Source organism: Molossus molossus, unplaced genomic scaffold, assembly GCF_014108415.1.
Source record: "Molossus molossus isolate mMolMol1 unplaced genomic scaffold, mMolMol1.p scaffold_m16_p_6, whole genome shotgun sequence".
Lineage (NCBI taxonomy): Eukaryota > Metazoa > Chordata > Mammalia > Chiroptera > Molossidae > Molossus > Molossus molossus.
The window spans coordinates 14291316-14310491 of record NW_023425399.1 but is presented as its reverse complement, the minus strand read 5'-3'; the positions used below and the strand labels follow the sequence as shown (position 1 = coordinate 14310491).

General features: G+C 46.7%; 1 protein-coding gene across 2 annotated transcripts in view; it reads right to left on the bottom strand.

The window, feature by feature from the left end:
• PTPRT (protein tyrosine phosphatase receptor type T) overlaps positions 1 to 19176 on the bottom strand; it is a 967960-nt gene that overhangs the window by 161861 nt on the left and 786923 nt on the right. For both annotated transcript variants that reach the window (XM_036244362.1, XM_036244363.1), the window contains exon 13: positions 11595 to 11631. In XM_036244362.1, the coding sequence (XP_036100255.1) occupies positions 11595 to 11631 (37 nt within the window). The remainder of the gene's footprint in view (positions 1 to 11594; positions 11632 to 19176) is intronic.

Sequence of the window (19176 nt, the reverse complement as noted above, 5' to 3'; positions counted from 1 at the left end):
GGTTGAGGGAGAAATGCAAAGGAGAGAAATACTTTTTGACAGATCAAAAAAAATTATATAAAATTCGGCGTCCATAAATAAATGTTCCTGGAACACAGCCCGATTTATTTTATATATTATCTATGGCTGCCTCCGCGCAGTAACGACAACGTGGAGTCGTTCCGACAGAGACCAGATGGGCTGCGAAGCTGGGAAATATTTACTATCTGGCCCTCTCCAGAAAAGTCCGCCACCCCTGTTCTGAGTGGCTATTTCGGTTAACTTTCCTTCCAACCTTTGGAGGTAGGCAAGACAAATACTGTTGGCCTTGCGTGTCAGAAAGAGAAATGGAAGACTTGAGGGAAGAGATGACTCATATGTTCCCACCTGGCCCGTCTCCGCAGCATCCTCTCTGCTCTCCCACGCTGCAGCCGTGTCCTCGCCTGAGAACCTCTTCCCCGATCCATTTTCTACATTGTCAGTTGACAAAGGCAGTCTGCTTAAGCACCTTCGAGGACTTCCGCTGTTTCAGGACAATGTTCACAGAGAGGCGGTGGGGCTGCACAGAGTCTTTGGTGTCCCGGCCTTGCCTGCCACTTCAGCCTCATCTCTCATCACATCTAGCCTCCGCGGTCACATTCTAGCCCTTGTTTCTCTGCCTCGTCCCATTCAAGTTCACTGGCATGCTCCTCTGCCCCCAGAGATCTGCACCTGCTACTTCCTCAGCTCAGCTCTCCTTCCTCTCCAACCTCGTTCAATACAGTAATTGCCACTTTTTTTTTTTTTTCAGAACTGGTCTCAGCCACATACCTGAGAATGCACACCTTAAGCTGATTTATGTTTCCCTTCGCTGTGCCCCCATGGCCTCCTGGGTTTACGTAACCTCATCACAGTCCTTAGCATACTGCCCTGGTACAATGTGTCTGCTGCTCTCCCATCAGCGTCTACTTGTTGAGTGCTTATTATAAGCCAGGCCCTGGCCAAGCATTTTATGTCCATTAGCTCATGAAATTCTTACATTAGCCCCATGACGTAAGTGGTATTAGTTGTCATTGTTTTCTATTTGGGGAAACTGAGACACAGAGCAGTTAAGTACTTTTTCCGGCCTAGAATCAAAGACTGTCCAAATACAGCGGCCACGTTCTTAACCTCTAGGGGATGAGGGATCACACATCAGTACTAATTTGCACTCAGTAAGTGTTTATTGAAAACTAAATGAAGAAATGAAATTCTAGTTTAGTATTTTTCACTCACCAGCTATGACACTTGGAAAATTAGGTACATTTAAGTTTCGGTTTCTCTACCTATAAAACGGGGATAGTAAGTATCTCATGAAGTTCTTTGAAGGAGTAAATGGAAAACAGCCAAAGCCTTAGGTCAGCCGGCAGGCCCGGAGGAGCCTCTCCACCCTACCATCGAGGGCTACAACTCTGCTTAGTAGGATGCTCAGTGACGAGGGGTAGGAACAGAGGTATGGCCGGACAGGTGCTGGGATGGGGAGAGGTCTTCCTAGTGGGTGGGGTAGCAGCAGGTAAGTGATGGATCATGGATCTCAGGATACACAGGGAAGTAGAAATAGGAAAGGGACTCACATACATGCTAGCGATTACTAGTGTTTATCGGTGACGGACCCATCTCTCCTTCTTAGGCATAAGGGAAAATCTAAGTTTCATCAAGGCCATGTAAGAGGAAGTGACATGAGTCATTTCCAAGTGAGGTATTTAAGATCCAGGCTAGCAGCCCATACTTCCCCTGCCCCTGCTATGGGATCCTTTGAGACCACATCTATTCTGGGAGACATAACAACAAATCAACCTTTGTGGTATTCAGTTACTGAGATTTGGGCATCAATTTGTTGTTGCAGCAAAGCCTACCCTATCCTGACTAGCCCAGGGAGAGAAAAGGTGGAGGTCTCTTGCTTTCTCCTCCGTCACCTGGTCCTCCACCACACGGCTTTCTACTGGAGGGCCCCTGACCCTTCTCTCTTCATGGTTTTCAGGCCCCGTTCATACACGTACATGTCAGGCATTGATGAAGACATTGAGACCATACAGAGAGAGACGAGGCCAGAGTGCTGACTACCTCAGACTTCCTTCGTGATTTTTTTTCTCCTTCGAAAGCAATGGATGTTAAATGCAAAATTATGCCGATGGGCTAAAGATAGTGCTGGAGCAGATAACCTTGAAGACAAGCTAATTTCTTGGTGTAGTAGCTTCAATATGTTGTGCAAAGGAAGAGAACTGAGGGTCCCTTGAGGTTTCTGCTCCAGACCCCAGGACTTAGCTTGGACACCAATGAAGGTCAGCCAAAGACCCACCTCACCCTAACGATTCTATTATCAACTACTCCTGGAAAAGACTCGCTAGAAGGAGTCAACAAACAGGAGGCAGGGGACCCTGACAGTGGCCCATGGAATCTCACCCAGACCAAGGTATTGACAAGATTCAAAATGATGCATGGAGATACCATGTGCTGTGGAGTTAGATCTCAGCTGAGGCACCTTGAGCTCTTTATTGAACCCGTTAGAGCCTATTCAGCTTCATATTTTTAGTAGTGGTAATAGTAGTGACCACTATTTATTTAGTCCATAATATGTGCCAGGCTTTATTTCTGCCATTGCTTTGTAACTCATGTCAACATACACGGCCCAGTGACGGGTACACAGTGGACGTTAATTTTGCTAACCTCCTTAACCCCCAACTTCAGCACAACATTGAAACTCTATGAGCGAAAGCTCAAATGGAGCTTATTCTCTTTATTTATAACCCTTGTTTCCAGCCTATCCCAACTTTTCTCCTTCCCTGACCCCTTATTTTAAAAGGCCTCCTTATTCCCTTTGTAAGATGCAACTGCTTTGGAACAACAGAGTTGAGCTAAAGTCAACTCAGGTGTCTCAGGTCTTCAGTAAATAATTCTCCTTTCTCATTTACAGGAATGAACTGAGACTCACCAGGGACATGTTTGAAGGACAAGAGTTGATCTTGGCTTTTGTTTTCCTGGGCTCCATCACACCAGCTGTGTCTTCTGAGTGGGGTGTGGAGAAGGGGTGTGTGTGTGTGGGGGGGGGGGTTTAAGTGCATCTACAGAGTAGGGGGTAGATGAAGGGCAGAAAAAGACTAGAGAGATGTACCAGCTATTGTAGCAAGAAAAATATTAAAGAGTGGTTGGGATATTCAAAGGTCATCTTTAGGTTATTTTATAGTATATGCATGATTAATCCTCTTCCTCCATTTTGTCACAAAACCTTCAGGAAAATCCATATTATTCTATCGGCATGAGACCTAGAAGACACTGGGTGAGAGCTGAGAGGACCATGGGTCAAGGAGACCTTGTTACACTCAAGTAATTCTGAGAGCCCCCGCATGGAAAATTCATCTCACTGGGCTTGGTTAGGGACGAACAGCTCTATCCTACCCCAGTCCCCAAACACACACCCTCTGAAAGTCTGGGATTTCTAAGGTCTGAACAACAACCAAGAGTTTTCCAATAGAATGGTCACTATAGTCTTGCCTCTCACAAGTGGTCCTTTATTATGGCCCCTACTCCAGCTGCCATGGCAACATTTGGGCATCCTCTGGTCCTGGGTCCCTCCCAAAATTTCTGGGCAGATAATGAGAAAAGGAAAAGTGCCTTAGCCAAAGGTTAGCAAGTGGATGAGCAAGATTCTACACTCCATCAATAATTACATATTATTGCTCTGTAGGATCTCATCTAAATACAATGACCTATCGATGAAAAGGTTAAATGCTGAGAGCCGGGACCAGCATCATTCCGATCCCCTTTCCGTTTCTGCACTTTGGATCTAGCTTGCGTCTACTTGACAAAAGCCTGATGTGTACAATTGTATGAGATGTGACTAGAGTCTTTCCCTCTCTTCTTTAGAGAAGAGCAGACAGAGGACATGTGCTGAATAGACCCGCGTCTCTACGTCTCGTATCAGAGAAGGAAGCTCAAGCTCTTTATCATCTGTTGTATCCTTCACCTTTCACGTGCATTATTGCAAATAATCGAGAGAAAGAAATAACGACTTGGGCTTAAAAGTAAAGCGATAGACTCATAGGTTGTGACTCTTCCACGGTCAGTTACGTTTTGGAGGCAGGATTTTACTCCAGGTGTCTCTGATTCCCGTTATTCCATGCAACCGCTCAAGGAAGCTTTAGCATAGAACACAGAACCTTCCACACAGCGCTGGATCAACGGGGGAGGGGGGGCAGGCATCCTATCTTAGAGGAGACAATGCCTACATCTCGGTTGGCTTCTCACACCACCCGCGCATGTTGTTCCTGTGCGTAAGGAAGCCACGGACGCATCATTTCCTCTCTCAGCTCCAGCCCTCGCATCTGCAGAGTGAGGACACCTCACTGGAGATGGTGTCCGTGGGGGTGACCATCCATCACGGACAGAGAGGAGAACATACTGGATGAAATGCTCCACTTCAGGCTCAGCCATTAGAAAAAGAAGCCACATTTACCAACGACCATCACGCACATCTCTCGTCTGTTGCTGATGGGACAGTGGGTTAGCCCACCCCGCCCACCACGCAGCATGGAGCCACGGCTGACACCGGCCCCTCATGTCACGCCTCCTCATTCTGGAGTCAGGTCTCAGCACCTACTCCGAGGGGTGGCTTTAATGGGATTGTTAGGGAGTGTTTACTCGATTAAAACTGTGCCTGTCTTCTGCAAAGTAACTCTGCAAATGGCTTTATGGGTTTCCAGATTTATTTTGTCTCCATGACTCGGCTCAGTTTGCAAATCAAATCAAAGCTGATTTTTCTAACTGCCACGCGGGCGCAGCCAGCAGGAAGGGCCAGCACCAGCTGCGCTCCCTTGGTGACTGCACAGAGGTCTAGAGAGAGGGCAGCACGCAAGCCAGTACCTGCTCGACTCTCACGGGGGCGGGGAGCGAGCCAGAGGAAGCACACGTCACTTTCTGGAAGAAGAAAAGGCAGGCAGGACCTGCGTGGCCTCCAAGACTGAATGGCAGAAATCACAGGGGGCCAGTTTGGACTCGGGACATCGAGGCTGCCTCTCACTGAGATGTCCGATGTGGAAGGAACTCCCTGGGGAAGGAGTGAGGTCCCTGTCACGGCAAGTACCCAAGCAGAGCCTTGGGTGGTCTTTTTGTTAGTGGGGACTGTAGCTCGCATAGTTGATCCCTACCTCTGTGGTTTCCACTCCTACTTTCCAAGAGAACCGTCCCGACAAGGAGCTTACGTGTGAAGAAGCCATGGAAGGGTGACATGGTAGCATCCCACCCCTCCATGCACCTATCCATCCATTGATTGACTGACTGATTAATTAATTGAGCCACCACTTCATTTACCCATTTGTTCAGTCAACATATTTTATTGAGCACCAGTGTATGCTAGGATCTGGGGACATAACAGTGCTCAAAATAGGCATGATCCTTTCACTTCACTTAGAATCTAGCTGGGAGACATATTAAACATGCAAGTAAACAAATATATATATGTATGTATTTGCAAATCATGACGGATGCTATGAAAAAAAGTGTAGAGCACAATGGGCGTAAAAAATGCTGGGGATATAGATGAGATGGGAAGTCAGGATGGAAGTGAGGTTTCAGCTACAGCTGGAAAGAGGTATGTCTGTTAAGCAGATACATAGGGTGGCCAGATAATTTCAGGCAGAGGGCGCAGGATGGGCAAAGGTCCTGAGGCTGGAAGGAGCTTGCTGTGCTTTGAAGAGCGGAGAGAAGACAGCGTGCCGGAGTGCAGCACAGGGGAGCGTGAAGCCTGCATGAGCCTGGGGGGCGGGAAGTGGCCAGATCGTGCGGCGGGTCTTGGGGAAGCAGGGCCTGTGGGTAGTAGTGGCTGGATGGGTGTGTGGAGGACAGCGGGGGGGAGAGTTAGACAGAGAATCAGTGGGTAAAGGGGCCCGGATGGGGCTGGACATCAGTTTCCAGAAGAGAAACAGACTGGTATGGTTCTAAAACCGAGCCCTTTCTTTTAGCCTGTTCTGTCTGAGCCAGGAGACAGGAACTGAGCTACTCGGGTACCACCTTCAGCAGCTGCAGCCTGGACCATGGATGGAAGGACCACCTGCCATGGAAAGGGTTGTTCTTCCTCCCACTGGAGTGCCAGCACCTTGGAAGTCTAAGCATCCCACCCCAGATGTCCACATGATCCTTTTCCAAGGGTCACTGACACCCTCCACCTGGTTCCTAAACAGAGCCCCCTCTTCCGAACGCGAACATGACTGAATGACCTCCCTCCCTCTTATTTGCCGTTTCTCACAGTTGCTGTTTGAATTACAAGAACAAATCCTACTTTGTTAATTGATTTTGTTTTTGCTCCCTGACGTTCGACTGCCCTCCCCAACCAACTTCGAAGTCTGACTGATAGATTCCTATTTCCAAACTAACACTTAATGGTTGCTACCCACTGTCTGCAGTTTTTTTCCTCTACAGCTCTGGGCAGATTCCCAGAGCTAGCGTGGGCCAAGGAAAGGCCTTCAAAGATGTTCTTTTAGCTTTTGCACTTGCGGTCACGCCATTAGCTGGGTGCTGCCTCTCAGCCCAATGATGAAATCCATCATCGAAGGAGCCCTGAGGTGACCAGACCTCTTCTTCAGGCGGGCGGGCCATCCCCCAGGTGCTGCCTGCTGAGGCTAAGGGCTGGCACCTGAGACTCTCTCCAGGGACCTAGGCGAGGCTCAGGGATGCCATTCCCCCTGGAGCCACCTGAGAGACCCAGGGGAGGGGGCAGGGTGGGGGACCATGGACGTGCAAGGACGCAGAAACCCTGGTCCTCCCGGCTCAAGGCACAACGACGCTGGAGAAGCTGGCGTTCCACCCGAATAGATCCCCGCTCAGCATTTTCTCATTCCCTAGCTCGGTTTCCTCCAGGAGCCTCCCTCAACACCTCCTGGGCACCAGACCCCTGCCTCAGGCTTTTCTAGGGAATCGGCTTTAAAACCGCTCCCCCTCCTCTCCACCTGCTCCCCTTCCCCGCTGTGGCTGAACCCACATTCTGATTCCTCTAAAGTCAAAGCTAATAACAGCAGACGCCTGGCTGAGGAACAAGGTCAAGAAGGACGTGACTCTGGGGCGGTGGCCACAGGCCCCCCGTCCATGGGAAAGATGGCCCTCGAGGCTTTTGTGATGAGCCTGGGTCAGGAGAGGCTCATCAACCCTTCTGTTGACAAACACCAAACTCCCACCCACAGCCCCTCGGCTGTGCCTCTGAGGTTCTGATCTGCTGCTATAAGTAAAAGTGGCCCTTGGTGGTGTGTGAATCCACCGGCCAGATCCTCTCTAAACACAGGGACTCGGCTCTTCCTGCAGGGCTGGGCCAGCATGTGGCTCCTCTCACGGCGTGAGGTTCGGGTCGGCTGGCCTCCCAGACCCCACCCTCGCTCTGGCCACTACGCCATCCAGTGCCAGTGGAGAGGTGTGGCGGGGGCAGAGGGGGGCAGGCGTCTCCTGCACTGCACCAGACCCGGGAGAGGAGACCCAGAGGCGGCCCAGGGACACGCACTCCATGACTACATGGGACGACTTCTGTCCCCACTCTCTGAAAGCGCTGGTCACATTCTCGGTAAAGTCATCCCCATCACGTCTGTTTCCACACTAGACTGTAGCCCGCTGAGGACAGGAACCGTGCCTGTGGGTTTACCACGAAATCCTCAGCCCTTCTCGACATGCCTGGCTCGCGCCTGCTCCTGAGTGAGCTGACTACAGGCAGGAAGTAACAGTCATGGATAATGAAAAAGAAATGTTTTCCAAAACACGCTGCGGTGAACAAACCACTTTCGTGTTGATCGTATCATTCGATCGTCATACACTGGGAGGTGGAGGTCTCGGTGAGCGGCAGTGGCTCCTACCGGTTGTTAACCACTGGGAACTTGCAATTGGGCCCGGTGGGGATGTTTACACCTGGAGGTCAACAAAGACAGCAAATGAGGGCTTTTCTTTTACAAAGAGCGGGCTTATCAGCAAACTGCTGGCAGTGGGTTTGTTCAAAAGGTTCTGTGAACGGGGACATGGGGATTGCTTTAAATATGATGCCGCTGAGCTTCAGGAAGATCGAGGGGGACCCTCAAGGTCTCCGAGCCCTGCTGCAGTGACACACTGACTCCGGGGCCTTTCGTGATTTCAGCAGGCATTTTTCTAGTGCCAACTATGTGCCAGGACCTCGGCCGTGGGCACAGGGCACATTAACGGTTAAGACGGAGCCGCTCCTCATTAGAGCGCCTCTCGCAGGGAAGTGCTGGCTCCTCCCCCGGGAAGCCCAGCCTGTTCGGCCCAGAACCATGACTGGGTTGGCTCCTGGCCCTACTGTCACGTGTGGTCTGAGAAGGGCCCCGCTGCCGCAGACCCGGCTCGTCGGCCAGAGACAGCCTCAGCTTCTGAAGGGAACAAGAGCCAGGCGATCCAGACCCCAGCCCACCTCCAGGCCCCCTCGGGCAGGGCTGCTTCCTCCTCCTCGCTCACCCTTAAAAGCTACTGGGATCACACGCAGTGGTGAACAGCCAGAGGCTTGCTCCCATGGGACCACGTGGACACGGCCCCTGACTGCATAGTTCCCGTTATGGATTGAACAGTGACCCTCCCCCCCCAATTCCTATGTTGAGGTCCTCACCCCCGGCACTTCAGAATATGAGCTTATTTGGTAATAGGGTCCTTGCAGAAAGAATCAGTTAGGAGGAGGTCATACTGGAGTGGGGTGGGCCGGTGTCCTTGCAGAAAGGAGGAACTGACAGCGGTGCACAGCGGGAGAACACCACGGGCAGCTGAAGGCAGAGATCGGGGTGGCCCTTCCGCAAGCCGAGGCACACCAAAGGTTGCCAGCAATGCACCAGAAGCTGGGGAGGGGCAGGGAGCAGATCCAGCCCTCACAGCCCCAAAGAGGAACCAATCCTGTTGGCAGCTGGGTGTCGGGCTTCCAGCCTCCAGAACGAGGAGACAAACGCTCTGTTGTCAAAGCCACGCAGTCCGGCCAGCGCTGCGTTAGCCCTGGGGTGACTGACAGTGACGCTGCACACAGACAAGGTGGGACGTCTCACAGAGGATGTGCTGGGCGTGGGGTCAGGTCAGAGCCACCCTGAAGGAGTACTCGAAGCTGTCCCATTCTGAGTGGCAGCTCTCCAGCTCTGTGCGACTCACACAGCCGCCTGGTGTCACCAGGGTCAGGGGCAGGACACAGGCGGTCGCTTTCCTGCCAGAGCGCTGGCCTCACGCCTGCACCTGTGATCACGTTCCGGGGGCCAGGGGCCCGCCGGCAGACACAGGACAGAGAGGTGGAGGAAACAAAGGGCCCCTGGAATCTGCCACCAGGACCTTCTGAGCCCGGTGCCTGCAGGAGTCCCAGCATTGTATTTTCCGCTATTAAAAAGAAGGGTGTTTTCAGCAAACCCACAAAGAGGGAAATTTGATTTGGGGAATAGATGGGTTAAATACTGATTCCTGACCTTAGATTCTAACACAAAGTCCCCGTGGTAGGTGCATGGATTTAGTTCACGTTAATGGACCCTGGATGCTCTGATAGTCATGCCAGGCACAGTGCAGACACTAACCAAACCCAGGTTCCCTTCCCTTGGCTTTGCTCCGCTGTCACCAAGTGCCCTCCTGTCTGATGGTGCTGAGCGGGGATCCCTCCCTGAGCTGTGGTGGACGGATGGGGGCGTTCTGCATCATCTGTCACTCAGCGCCCTGCCCCTCCGGGCTGCAGCCACGCCCTCAATAAACTGGAAGACCAGGGTGTGGATGCTTGGAGCCCACTTCTGAACCCCGACTCCTCCGAGTTCTGCCAGGGCTTGGCCAGCTGGGCACACAGCATTCACTCACGTGTTCCTAGCCCTTCACCCCTTCCAGTGCACACATTTCAGGGTGGAAGACTGACCCATAGGAGCTCCTCCCCTGCAGCTCCCCAAAGGCCACCCGGTTCTCCAGCAGATCAGCACTGCGTCTGCGGAAACTGGCCGGGGGAACCTCTGCCTCTGCGAGCACAGTGGGTCCTGACCGTCCAGGACAGTCCGGTGTCAATACTCTCTCTCCAAGGCCCCATAGATTCTCCTGCCTGTCCAGTCACCTGCTCCCAGTTCTCAGTTCAGAAGGTATGATCCAACAGACTGCCCTGGGGGACTCATGTCTCAGAGGGTGTCCTGAGAATCCCACACGCCCCACGGAGGGCAGAACCACCACATCCAGCCCTCCCTTCTGTGGAGGGCAAAGGCTAGAGGGCTGACCATGGAGCCCGTCCCGGGAAGGTTCTGTGTGCGTGTCCCTCCCTCTCCCCCAGCCTGTTTAAGCTGCGGCAGAGCCGGCCGACCTGCTTACAGCTCCCGCACTCGGCAACGGATGGTGTCCTTCCTCCCAGGTGATCTGTTTTCTTCAGTGGGAGTCTGCCAAGGCCTGTGATTTGTGTCCTTTCGCTTGCAGGCCATCAATTCTCTTGGCCTCCTCACAGAGGGTATTTCATTTCTTTCTGTCCAGCAGCCTGAGTTCCCAAGAGGGAACAAGTTGGAGACATGCCGGCCTCTTGTGACTTATGTGAAATCAGGGCGCGTTCTTATCACAAGGAGCCCTTAATGCTCCGTCCTCCCCAGACTCCTGCCTGTTCCCTGTTCTGCCTGCATATTGATCTGATTTTCCTCAAGGTTGGAAGGGCCATGCGTGACAGATCTGGGTGCATGTTTTGTCAAATAACTACAGGTATTCTTTTTTCTTCTCTCCCTCCCTCCCGATCTCTGTCTCTGCCCCTCATATATCTGTGCATTTTCCTCTGTACATGTGTGCACGTGTCTGTATATTCACATGTGTATATATACACTTGAGCTTTTGTTTTTATCTATACTTTATATCTATGACTATATTTATATTTGTATTTATAATTGTCATCTCTGTGGAAGCAACCTATAAAACTAGACACAGGGTCAATAACTGTAGGGAACAAAAGAGAATTCCCCGATGTTGGTGTGTTTATACGGGAAGGATAGCTGTTAAAAATATCAATTCTATAACAAAAAAGATAAACCTGATTTCTAACCATTCAACCTTGTAATAGGTTAAATGATAACAAACCATTCATTGATTTTTTTTTTTAAAGAGTAATAAACAGAAACATGTACCAACGGAAAGAACCAGACAATTCAATTATAATTAGGAAAACAAAAAGTGATGAGCCTGAACCACGCTGCCTTCGTTTTGGGGGTGTTGAAAATGCCAACTGCAAAACAAAACAGTGTTTCTTTACTCCTTTGTAAAGGCCCCAACAGTACGCACCTCATTTTTGAAAGCCACGTGCCAACTGAATAAAGTACAAATCCCATAAGACAGGTTTCATAGGCATGCTTAAAAATCCCAACACAGACCCAAATACAAGAAAACATATAGCAGACTATTTGGGTAAATTTCTATTTGCCACTATTAAATGTACCAGTCCGGAATCCATCTATCCACTGATTCAACAAATAGGTTTTGAGCTCTGACTATGCTCTGGGCACTAGAATAACAATTCTTTCTTGTTATTTTTAGTTATTGTTGCCGGAACTCTCCCTCTGTGGCTAGAGGGAGAAATACGGAAATGTCTAAAGCATGGCTGAAGACCGCCAAGTACATGCCAAGTACATGCCAAGTACGTGCCAACATACCTTTCGTAGCCAGACGAACACAGTTGATTTTGGTTTCCTGTGAACAACAAAAGTGAAGCTCTGGTTAATCAGCTGTGGGTTTGGTTTGATATATAACAAAAAATATATATATTTGCATCTATATGCATTCATATGTATTTTAAATTATCATTTTAAATCTGTCCTGTCCATTTTTCCCCCATTGGAATCACCTTTTAATTCCAGTTCTTCATTTCTTTTCAGGCTAGATACATACTTTGTTCCTTTCACTTCCGGGCTCCCATCACCTCAAAAGCTTCTCCCCCAGAAAAAAACACTTCATGAACATATCAGATACTGCCCAGCAGAGAACAACTTTAACAATAACACTAAGTGGGTACATTGTGGCATTCAATGTGCTTCCTTCAGTTGCATTGGCTCCTGAGAGAATCACAGGTTTGTAGATGGTACCAAGGGCATCCTTCGGAAATTTTGTTATAGGTAAATCGTGTATGTACATGCACAGGCCGAAACAGACCGCTGGTCATAGCCCTGTCAGCATGAACCAAACTGCATAGTTCACGTTCAAAAAGTCACCTTGGTCCTGAGATCTCTGGCGGACCTCACAGTTTTCATGGACAACGCTGTGTGTGTGAGTGTGTATGTGGCAGTAGAATCTTTGCAGAGTAAACCACCTAGCTGCTGTCAGCTGTGCCCCTGTGGACAGGATCCATACATCTGTGATGTTGCTGGGCATGAAGTTGAGTTTCAGAAGATAATCAGCTTAGCCTGATTTTATTTTTTATTAGGATCACTTCCCAGGAAGTCCTGGAACAAACTGAAAATTTCAGTTGACTAAGTTAGGCCCCAGCAATAGTCCGAATGTAGGGCAGCAATAAAGAGAAGAGACAAAGAGAGCGATGTGTGCCAGTCCTGGGAGCACAGTGCTTGTCTTGCCAATGCTCGCTCGTGAGGAATCACTGCATCTTGATGGCACTTGTGTTAGTCAGGATAGAAGAGGTTATGCCAAGATCATAAGACCCATGAACTTCAGGGGCTAGAAACAGCCAAGGCTTGTTTTCCATTCACACTCCATGTTCCATGTAGGGAGCGCCGTATGGTGGTTGTGGGAGATTCTCATGGTTGAAGATACTCAGAGACCAAGGCTGGTCCTTCCACTTTAATACAAGGCTTCAGAGTTCCCCGAGGCAGGAGAAAAGAATGCCAAAGAGTATCATGTACAGGCAACACTTTGTATCAGAAGCAACACTTTTGTTTTGACTCACATTTCATTGGCTAGAACCAGTCACGTGGCCACGCCTGACCTTCGCAAGGTTAATGGAGTCCTTAATGTGCTCAGACAGAGAAGACATGCTGGTGTCTATGGCAGAGCCTATTTTATCTACACACACCTCTGAATGCCAAAAATTGTCACTCGTATTAAACCCAGGGATGAGTCCTCAGTGGTCTTCATTCTGCTCCCCAAACCACAGAAAGTCTACCCTTGCTTGCACAGAAAAGATGTCTGGATGTTGGAAGATGGTTTTCAATTCCTTAACATTCTTATTTTTCAACAGTTTCTCATATGACAGGAGTTCAAGACCTCTGAATCGTCCTAGCCACTCATCCTAGGACATCCTCCAGGTTGTCCCTGTTAGTGAGAAAGGCCAACCCAGGAAGCAGCAGTCCACATATGGTCTCGTCAATCGATGTATGATCACCCAGCTAGTCATTACTTTCTACTTTCCTTACTTATACTGGGCTTCTATTAGCACAGCCAACATCCTAGTTTTGAATTGACCACAATGAATGTTCCATCAACCTTCTACCCTCACAACCAAACAAATATCTGTCTGCTTTGCTTCTACATATACAGGTGTGGTGGCATTTCTGAAACCCAAGTACAGTCACACACTACTGACTGCTCTCTTCCTTGACCCGTTTGATTACTGCTACCTATCATCATAGCCTCCACAATCTGCTAGTTTTGGGACATAATTTTTTCCCAACTTCATCCAGATAACTACTATAAGTAATAACCTGGAAAATGCCAAGGGCAGCTCTGTGGCATGGACTGGAATGCCAAGTTGGCATTTATCTGTTCATCAGAATCTTTGGTTGTCTAACCAGCCCCTCATCTCCCCAATTGCTTATTCACTCAGATGATAATGCTGTACTTTTCCGCAAAAGAGCTTGAGAACAGGGTCAAATTCACTTCAGATACGGATACTCTGTCTACCGGACTTCTCCAATCTATCGGCCCAGAACTCTCTTAACAAAAGAAGGTGGGCTTGACATGACTTGTTTTTTAGAACAAGAGGTTCCTTGTCTCTCTATTTTTATACTGAAAGTGTTCCTTTTTAAAAATAAATAATTGTTTTATTTTATAAAAGGGAAAACGTAGATTTGTGCAAAGCATGTGACATGTATGGTTCAAATGTATGAAGTATTCATTTGAAGTGTTCATATATTTGAAGTATGCTAGGTTTCAAGAAAAAGGTTTCTGTAACGAACACATTTAGAAGATGGAAAAGAGGAAAAGCGACTGGGAAAAATATAAGAATAAAGTAGAACTCTCTAAATGCGATGCCAAAAAGGCTTAGGTCACAAGAAAGTTAAAACTTAAAAATGCTGAAAAAGTAAACAAACTAGTTTTTTGTTTGGTTTTCATGTTTGGAGAAAAAGCAAAGTTCTTCAAGTCCTCTCAGCTTCCATTTTGGTTTCTTTGGTTTAAAAGGTCAGCGAAGGGAAGCCCGAGACAGTTGCAGAATGCGCCCCCCCCCCGCCCCCCGCCCCCCGAGAACTGACGAGGTATCTGCAAATGGCCACGCGCACTGCACGGATCCCCGCTGGGAAACCGCCAATGGGAGGGCTGCCGCGAGACTAGGGATGGTCGGAAGGACCTCCCACTTCGTATGAACACAGAGGGAAAAGATTCTGCTCATAGTATATTAGAAACCTTGCAATTTTGTACATGACTGTCGACTAGAGCCTGGGCAAGGGTTAGATGAGGACAACAACGTTGGGGGTAATTTGTAACTATGTATCTAGACTTCAAAGAGACTCAATCTAATCTCTTCACCTCTAAGCATCTATTCTCAGTGAATGATCTAAAATGTAGAAGAACCTTTATATTCACAGATGTTGGTTCTGGTGTTTTATAAATGTGACAATGAAGAGCACCGTATCTGTCTAGCCCTACAGGCATGACAAAGAAAGTCATGGTCTATCCATATAGTGGAATATTACAAAGCTGTTAACAAAAATGATTTACAGGGCTATGTAATTACATGAAATAGTACACATAATAAAATAAATGAATAAAGAAAAGTACAATTTTTATTACAATGACTATACCAAAGGATAAGCTTCCTTTAACAAAGAAATAACAGGAAATTTCCGCAAAAGGACTGATGGTAAGCATTTAATATATTTAATTGTGAACCTAAGACTAAATTAAAGTGGGGACATAGTTGAAAGCAGAGTAAATTAATGTTATCATTTCTGATACTGTAGAAATAATGCAAGTTAAATGAGGAAGAGATGAAATAGGGAGAGGATAGAAGAAGTCCATTGACTATTGTATAGACAACAGGTAAAAAATCAATAGCTATCCTTAAAAATTGAAAACCAGTGATGTCTGCAAGATGGCAGAATAAGCCTGGCTGGTGCGGCTCAGTGGATTGAGCGTCATCCCATGGACGGAGAGGTCCTGGTTGATTCCCGGTCGGGGCACATGCCCAGATTGTGGGCTCGAACCCCAGTGGGGGGGGGGCGTGCAGGAGGCAGTCGATGGATATTTCTCTCACATTGATGTTTCTATCTCTCTCCCTCTAAGAAAATCAATAAGAAAATAATAAAAAATACGATGGCAGAATAAGAGTTTCCAGCACTTCTCATAGGAACATCATTTTGACAACCACCCATGGATGCCAGTACCGTGTGTGGGAGCTTACAAGTCTAGCAGAGAGGTCCCAGCACCCTGTTGGAGCAGAAAGTCTGAGAACAGATACACTGAAGAAGATAAGAAGTATAGTTTCAACTTACTCATGTCACCTGCCCGCCATGTGGCGCAGCTCAGTGCCAAGGGAGACCCCCTCGGCCCATGATTCCTCCCACGGGGGAAGGTAGGAGCACAGTGAATGTCTGGTTGCCCAGCTATGCAGGGTCGTGCCCACGAGGACCATTTTTCTCTTGTCCCAACCAGAACACTGAGGGAATCAGCATGGCTGAATAGTCTGGGGGCAGCTAGGAACAGCCAAAAGGAAGTGGGGTATATATAGACAATGGGCTATTATCGAGCCTTTAAAGCAGTGGTTCTCAACCTGGGGGTCACAATCTTTTTGGGGGTCGAATGACCCTTTCACAGGGGTCGCCTAAGACCACTGGAAAACACATATTTCCGATGGTCTTAGGAGCCGAGACACCGCCCCTCTCTCCATCTCCAGGTGGGTCCGCCACATGCAGATACACCCACACACAACACGAGGAACTGGATTAAAGGGTCTAGGCATTAGGAAGGTTGAGAACCACTGCAGAGAAGAACACAGGGAAGCAGGGAACAGCCTGACAAGCTTCAGAGGGGAGGGGGGGGGCGTGGAAGAGATTAATTAAAGAACTTACACGCATATATGCGTAGCCATGGACACAGGCAATAGTGCGGCAAAGGCGGGATGGGGGGAGCGGTGACAGAGGTCAATGGGGGCATCTGTAATACTTTCAACAATCAAGATGATTTTAAACAATAAATAAATAAAGAGAATATGTTGCTATTTGCAAAAACGTGGGTGAACTTGGAGAAGATTATACTAAGTGAAATATGCCAGGCCCAGAAAAACAAATACTGCGCCATCTCACTGATGTTTGGAGTCTGAAAAAAATCTGACTCATAAAAGCAGAGAGTAGAAGGGTGATTGCCAGAGGCTGGAGGGTAGAGGAGATAAGAAAACGTTGGTCCAAGAATTATGCAGGAGGAAGAAGTTATGGAGATTTGTATAATACTGTATTTTATACTTGAAAGTTGCGAAGAGAATAGATCTTAAGTGTTTTTACTACATATAGTGATAGCTACGAGGGATGACAAATATGTTAATTTGCTGGATGGTGGTAATCATTTCACAATGTACATGTATATCAAAACATCACATTATATACCTTAAATATATGTAGTTTTATTTGTTCATTATACCTCCATTGGAAAAAATGCTGACAAACCTAATAGGATAAGGTTAAATAAGAAAAGAGAGGATTAAAGATATTAAAAAGTATAAGCACAGCCTGGCTCAGTGATTGAGTATTGTCCCATGGACTAACAGTTCCCAGTTCAATTCAAGGTCGGGGCATATGCCTGGGTTTGGGGCTCGATCCCCTGCAGGGGGTGTGCAGGAAACAGCCAATTGATGTATCTCTCTCACATCGATATTTCTCTCTCTCCCTTCCTCTCTCTCTAAAATAATCAATAAAAACATATTTAAAAAGAATTTAAAATATGTATAAGCACAAAAATAACTAATAGAACAAAAACGCAAAACTTTCTAAATAGCAAAATAATTTAAAAAATTAGAGTAAGGAAGACACCCCAGCATGTATTGTGAAATTAATGCAGTAAATTATGATATAAAGAATATATAACACAATTGGGACCAAATACATCAGTCATATCAACAAATGTGAACAGGTTTAACTCATGTAACAAGATAAAAAATATTTCAAATTGTCTCATAAAGCAAGACCTAACTTTCTGCTACCTGTAAAAGTCACACCTAGCCCTGGCTTGTTTGGTTCAGCAGTTAGAAGCCTGTGGACTGAGGGGTCGTGGGTTAGATTCCCAGTCAAGGGCAGGTGCCTGGGTTGCAAGTTCTATCCCCAATGGCCCCAGTCAGGGTTGTGCGGGAGGCAATCGATCGATGTGTCTCTCTCACTTCTATGTTTCTCTCTCTCTCTCTCTCTCTCTCTCTCTCCCTCTCTCCCTTCCACTCTGTCTGAAAGTCATCAAAAAAATGTGATCTGGTGAGGATTAAAAAAAGAAAAAGTCACACTTAAAGTAATTCAAAAAGGCAACAATCAAGGAATGTGAGAAACCAGAAATGGCAAATAAAAAACAAAACAAAACAAAAACACACTGCAGTAGTGATCCTGATGTCAGAGTAAAATGCCATTTAATAAGCATCAAATACAACAAAGGACACTTTTCATGCTGGAACACACGACTAACAAGAAATATAAAATATGTATGAATATCCATGAACCAAATCCCACAAAACCACCTTCATGAAGTAGAAACTATCAGAGATATAAGATAAAAAGAAAACTACTGGTAGAAGAATTCACATCAAGGTGAAAAAAAAAAAAAAACCAGGCAAGGATGTAGAAGAGCCCACATCACGAAGCAGATCTTGTGGATATGTATCGACCCCCACAGCCTGATAACAGAGGAAAACCTTCTTCTTATGAGCATTGAAACCATCACAGAAATCAATTAGCTAATTAATAAAGCATCTTACTGTCCCATAAAGCAGAAATGTTTTAAGCGACATTCTACGAGTATAATGTAATAAAAGGAGAGATTATTGAGAATGTCAAAAAGCCAAACAGATCCTTCCACTTGGAAATGTACAAAATAATTTTTTTGGACCGACTCCTCAGTGAAAGTTGTAAACAAATATGTAAACATTTTCAAATAAATATAATGAAAACTACATGTCAGAATCTACGAAAAACATTGAAAGCAGCAACTAGATGAAGGTACATCAGTAAAACAAAAACATTCACTTAATTTCCAGGACCAAAATCTAGAAAAGAAACAAAAATAAGCAACCCCCCAAAAACACACACAATAGGGAATAATGAAGGCAAAGCAGAAACGGTTGAGGCAGAGAAGACGACACCAGTAGAAGAAAAGGAAAAAGAGAGGAAGCTACCGTCTACGAAACGAGAAATGACAAGGGGAAAAGGTATTGAAAAAGAAGAATTTGTTGTTTTAAATGAGACTAGTTTTCAGATCTCTGGAAATAATTTTTAAAAGCTAAAAGGAATTGATGCATTTCTAGGAACGATAGTTCTAATTCCATAGAAGAAATAGAGAAAGATATTAAGGAAGTAGCCCACAAACAAAGAGCAAACAACCGAACAAAAACAAATAAACAACAACAAAAAACCATGCCCACATGTGTTCACAGGGGACTTCTACCAGACCTTCATAGACAAGAAAGTGGTTACATAAACTGTTCTACAACATGGAAAATGGAGAAGAACGTTCTTATTTTTTCACAAAACCAGCCTAACACAGACACCTACACTTGGTAGAGATAAGATCATAAATAGGGAAGGGGAGGGGCCACCCGGTGGGAAATCATAGACCAATTTTACTTCTGAATGTGTAAAACAGTTAAATAACATGTTAGTGAACAGAATCCAATGCTGCATTAAGGAAAATAAAATGCCGTGATAAAGTGGAATGTGTTCTAGAAACGGAAGGTTGATTCGACATTAAGAAATCCATTCTTATAGTATTAATAGATCAAAGGAGAAAATTATACCATCTCTATCCATGCAGAAGAGGCATTGGACACAATTTAACACCCATCCCGGATTTTCAACAAAAGTCAAGAAAATAAGAATTGAT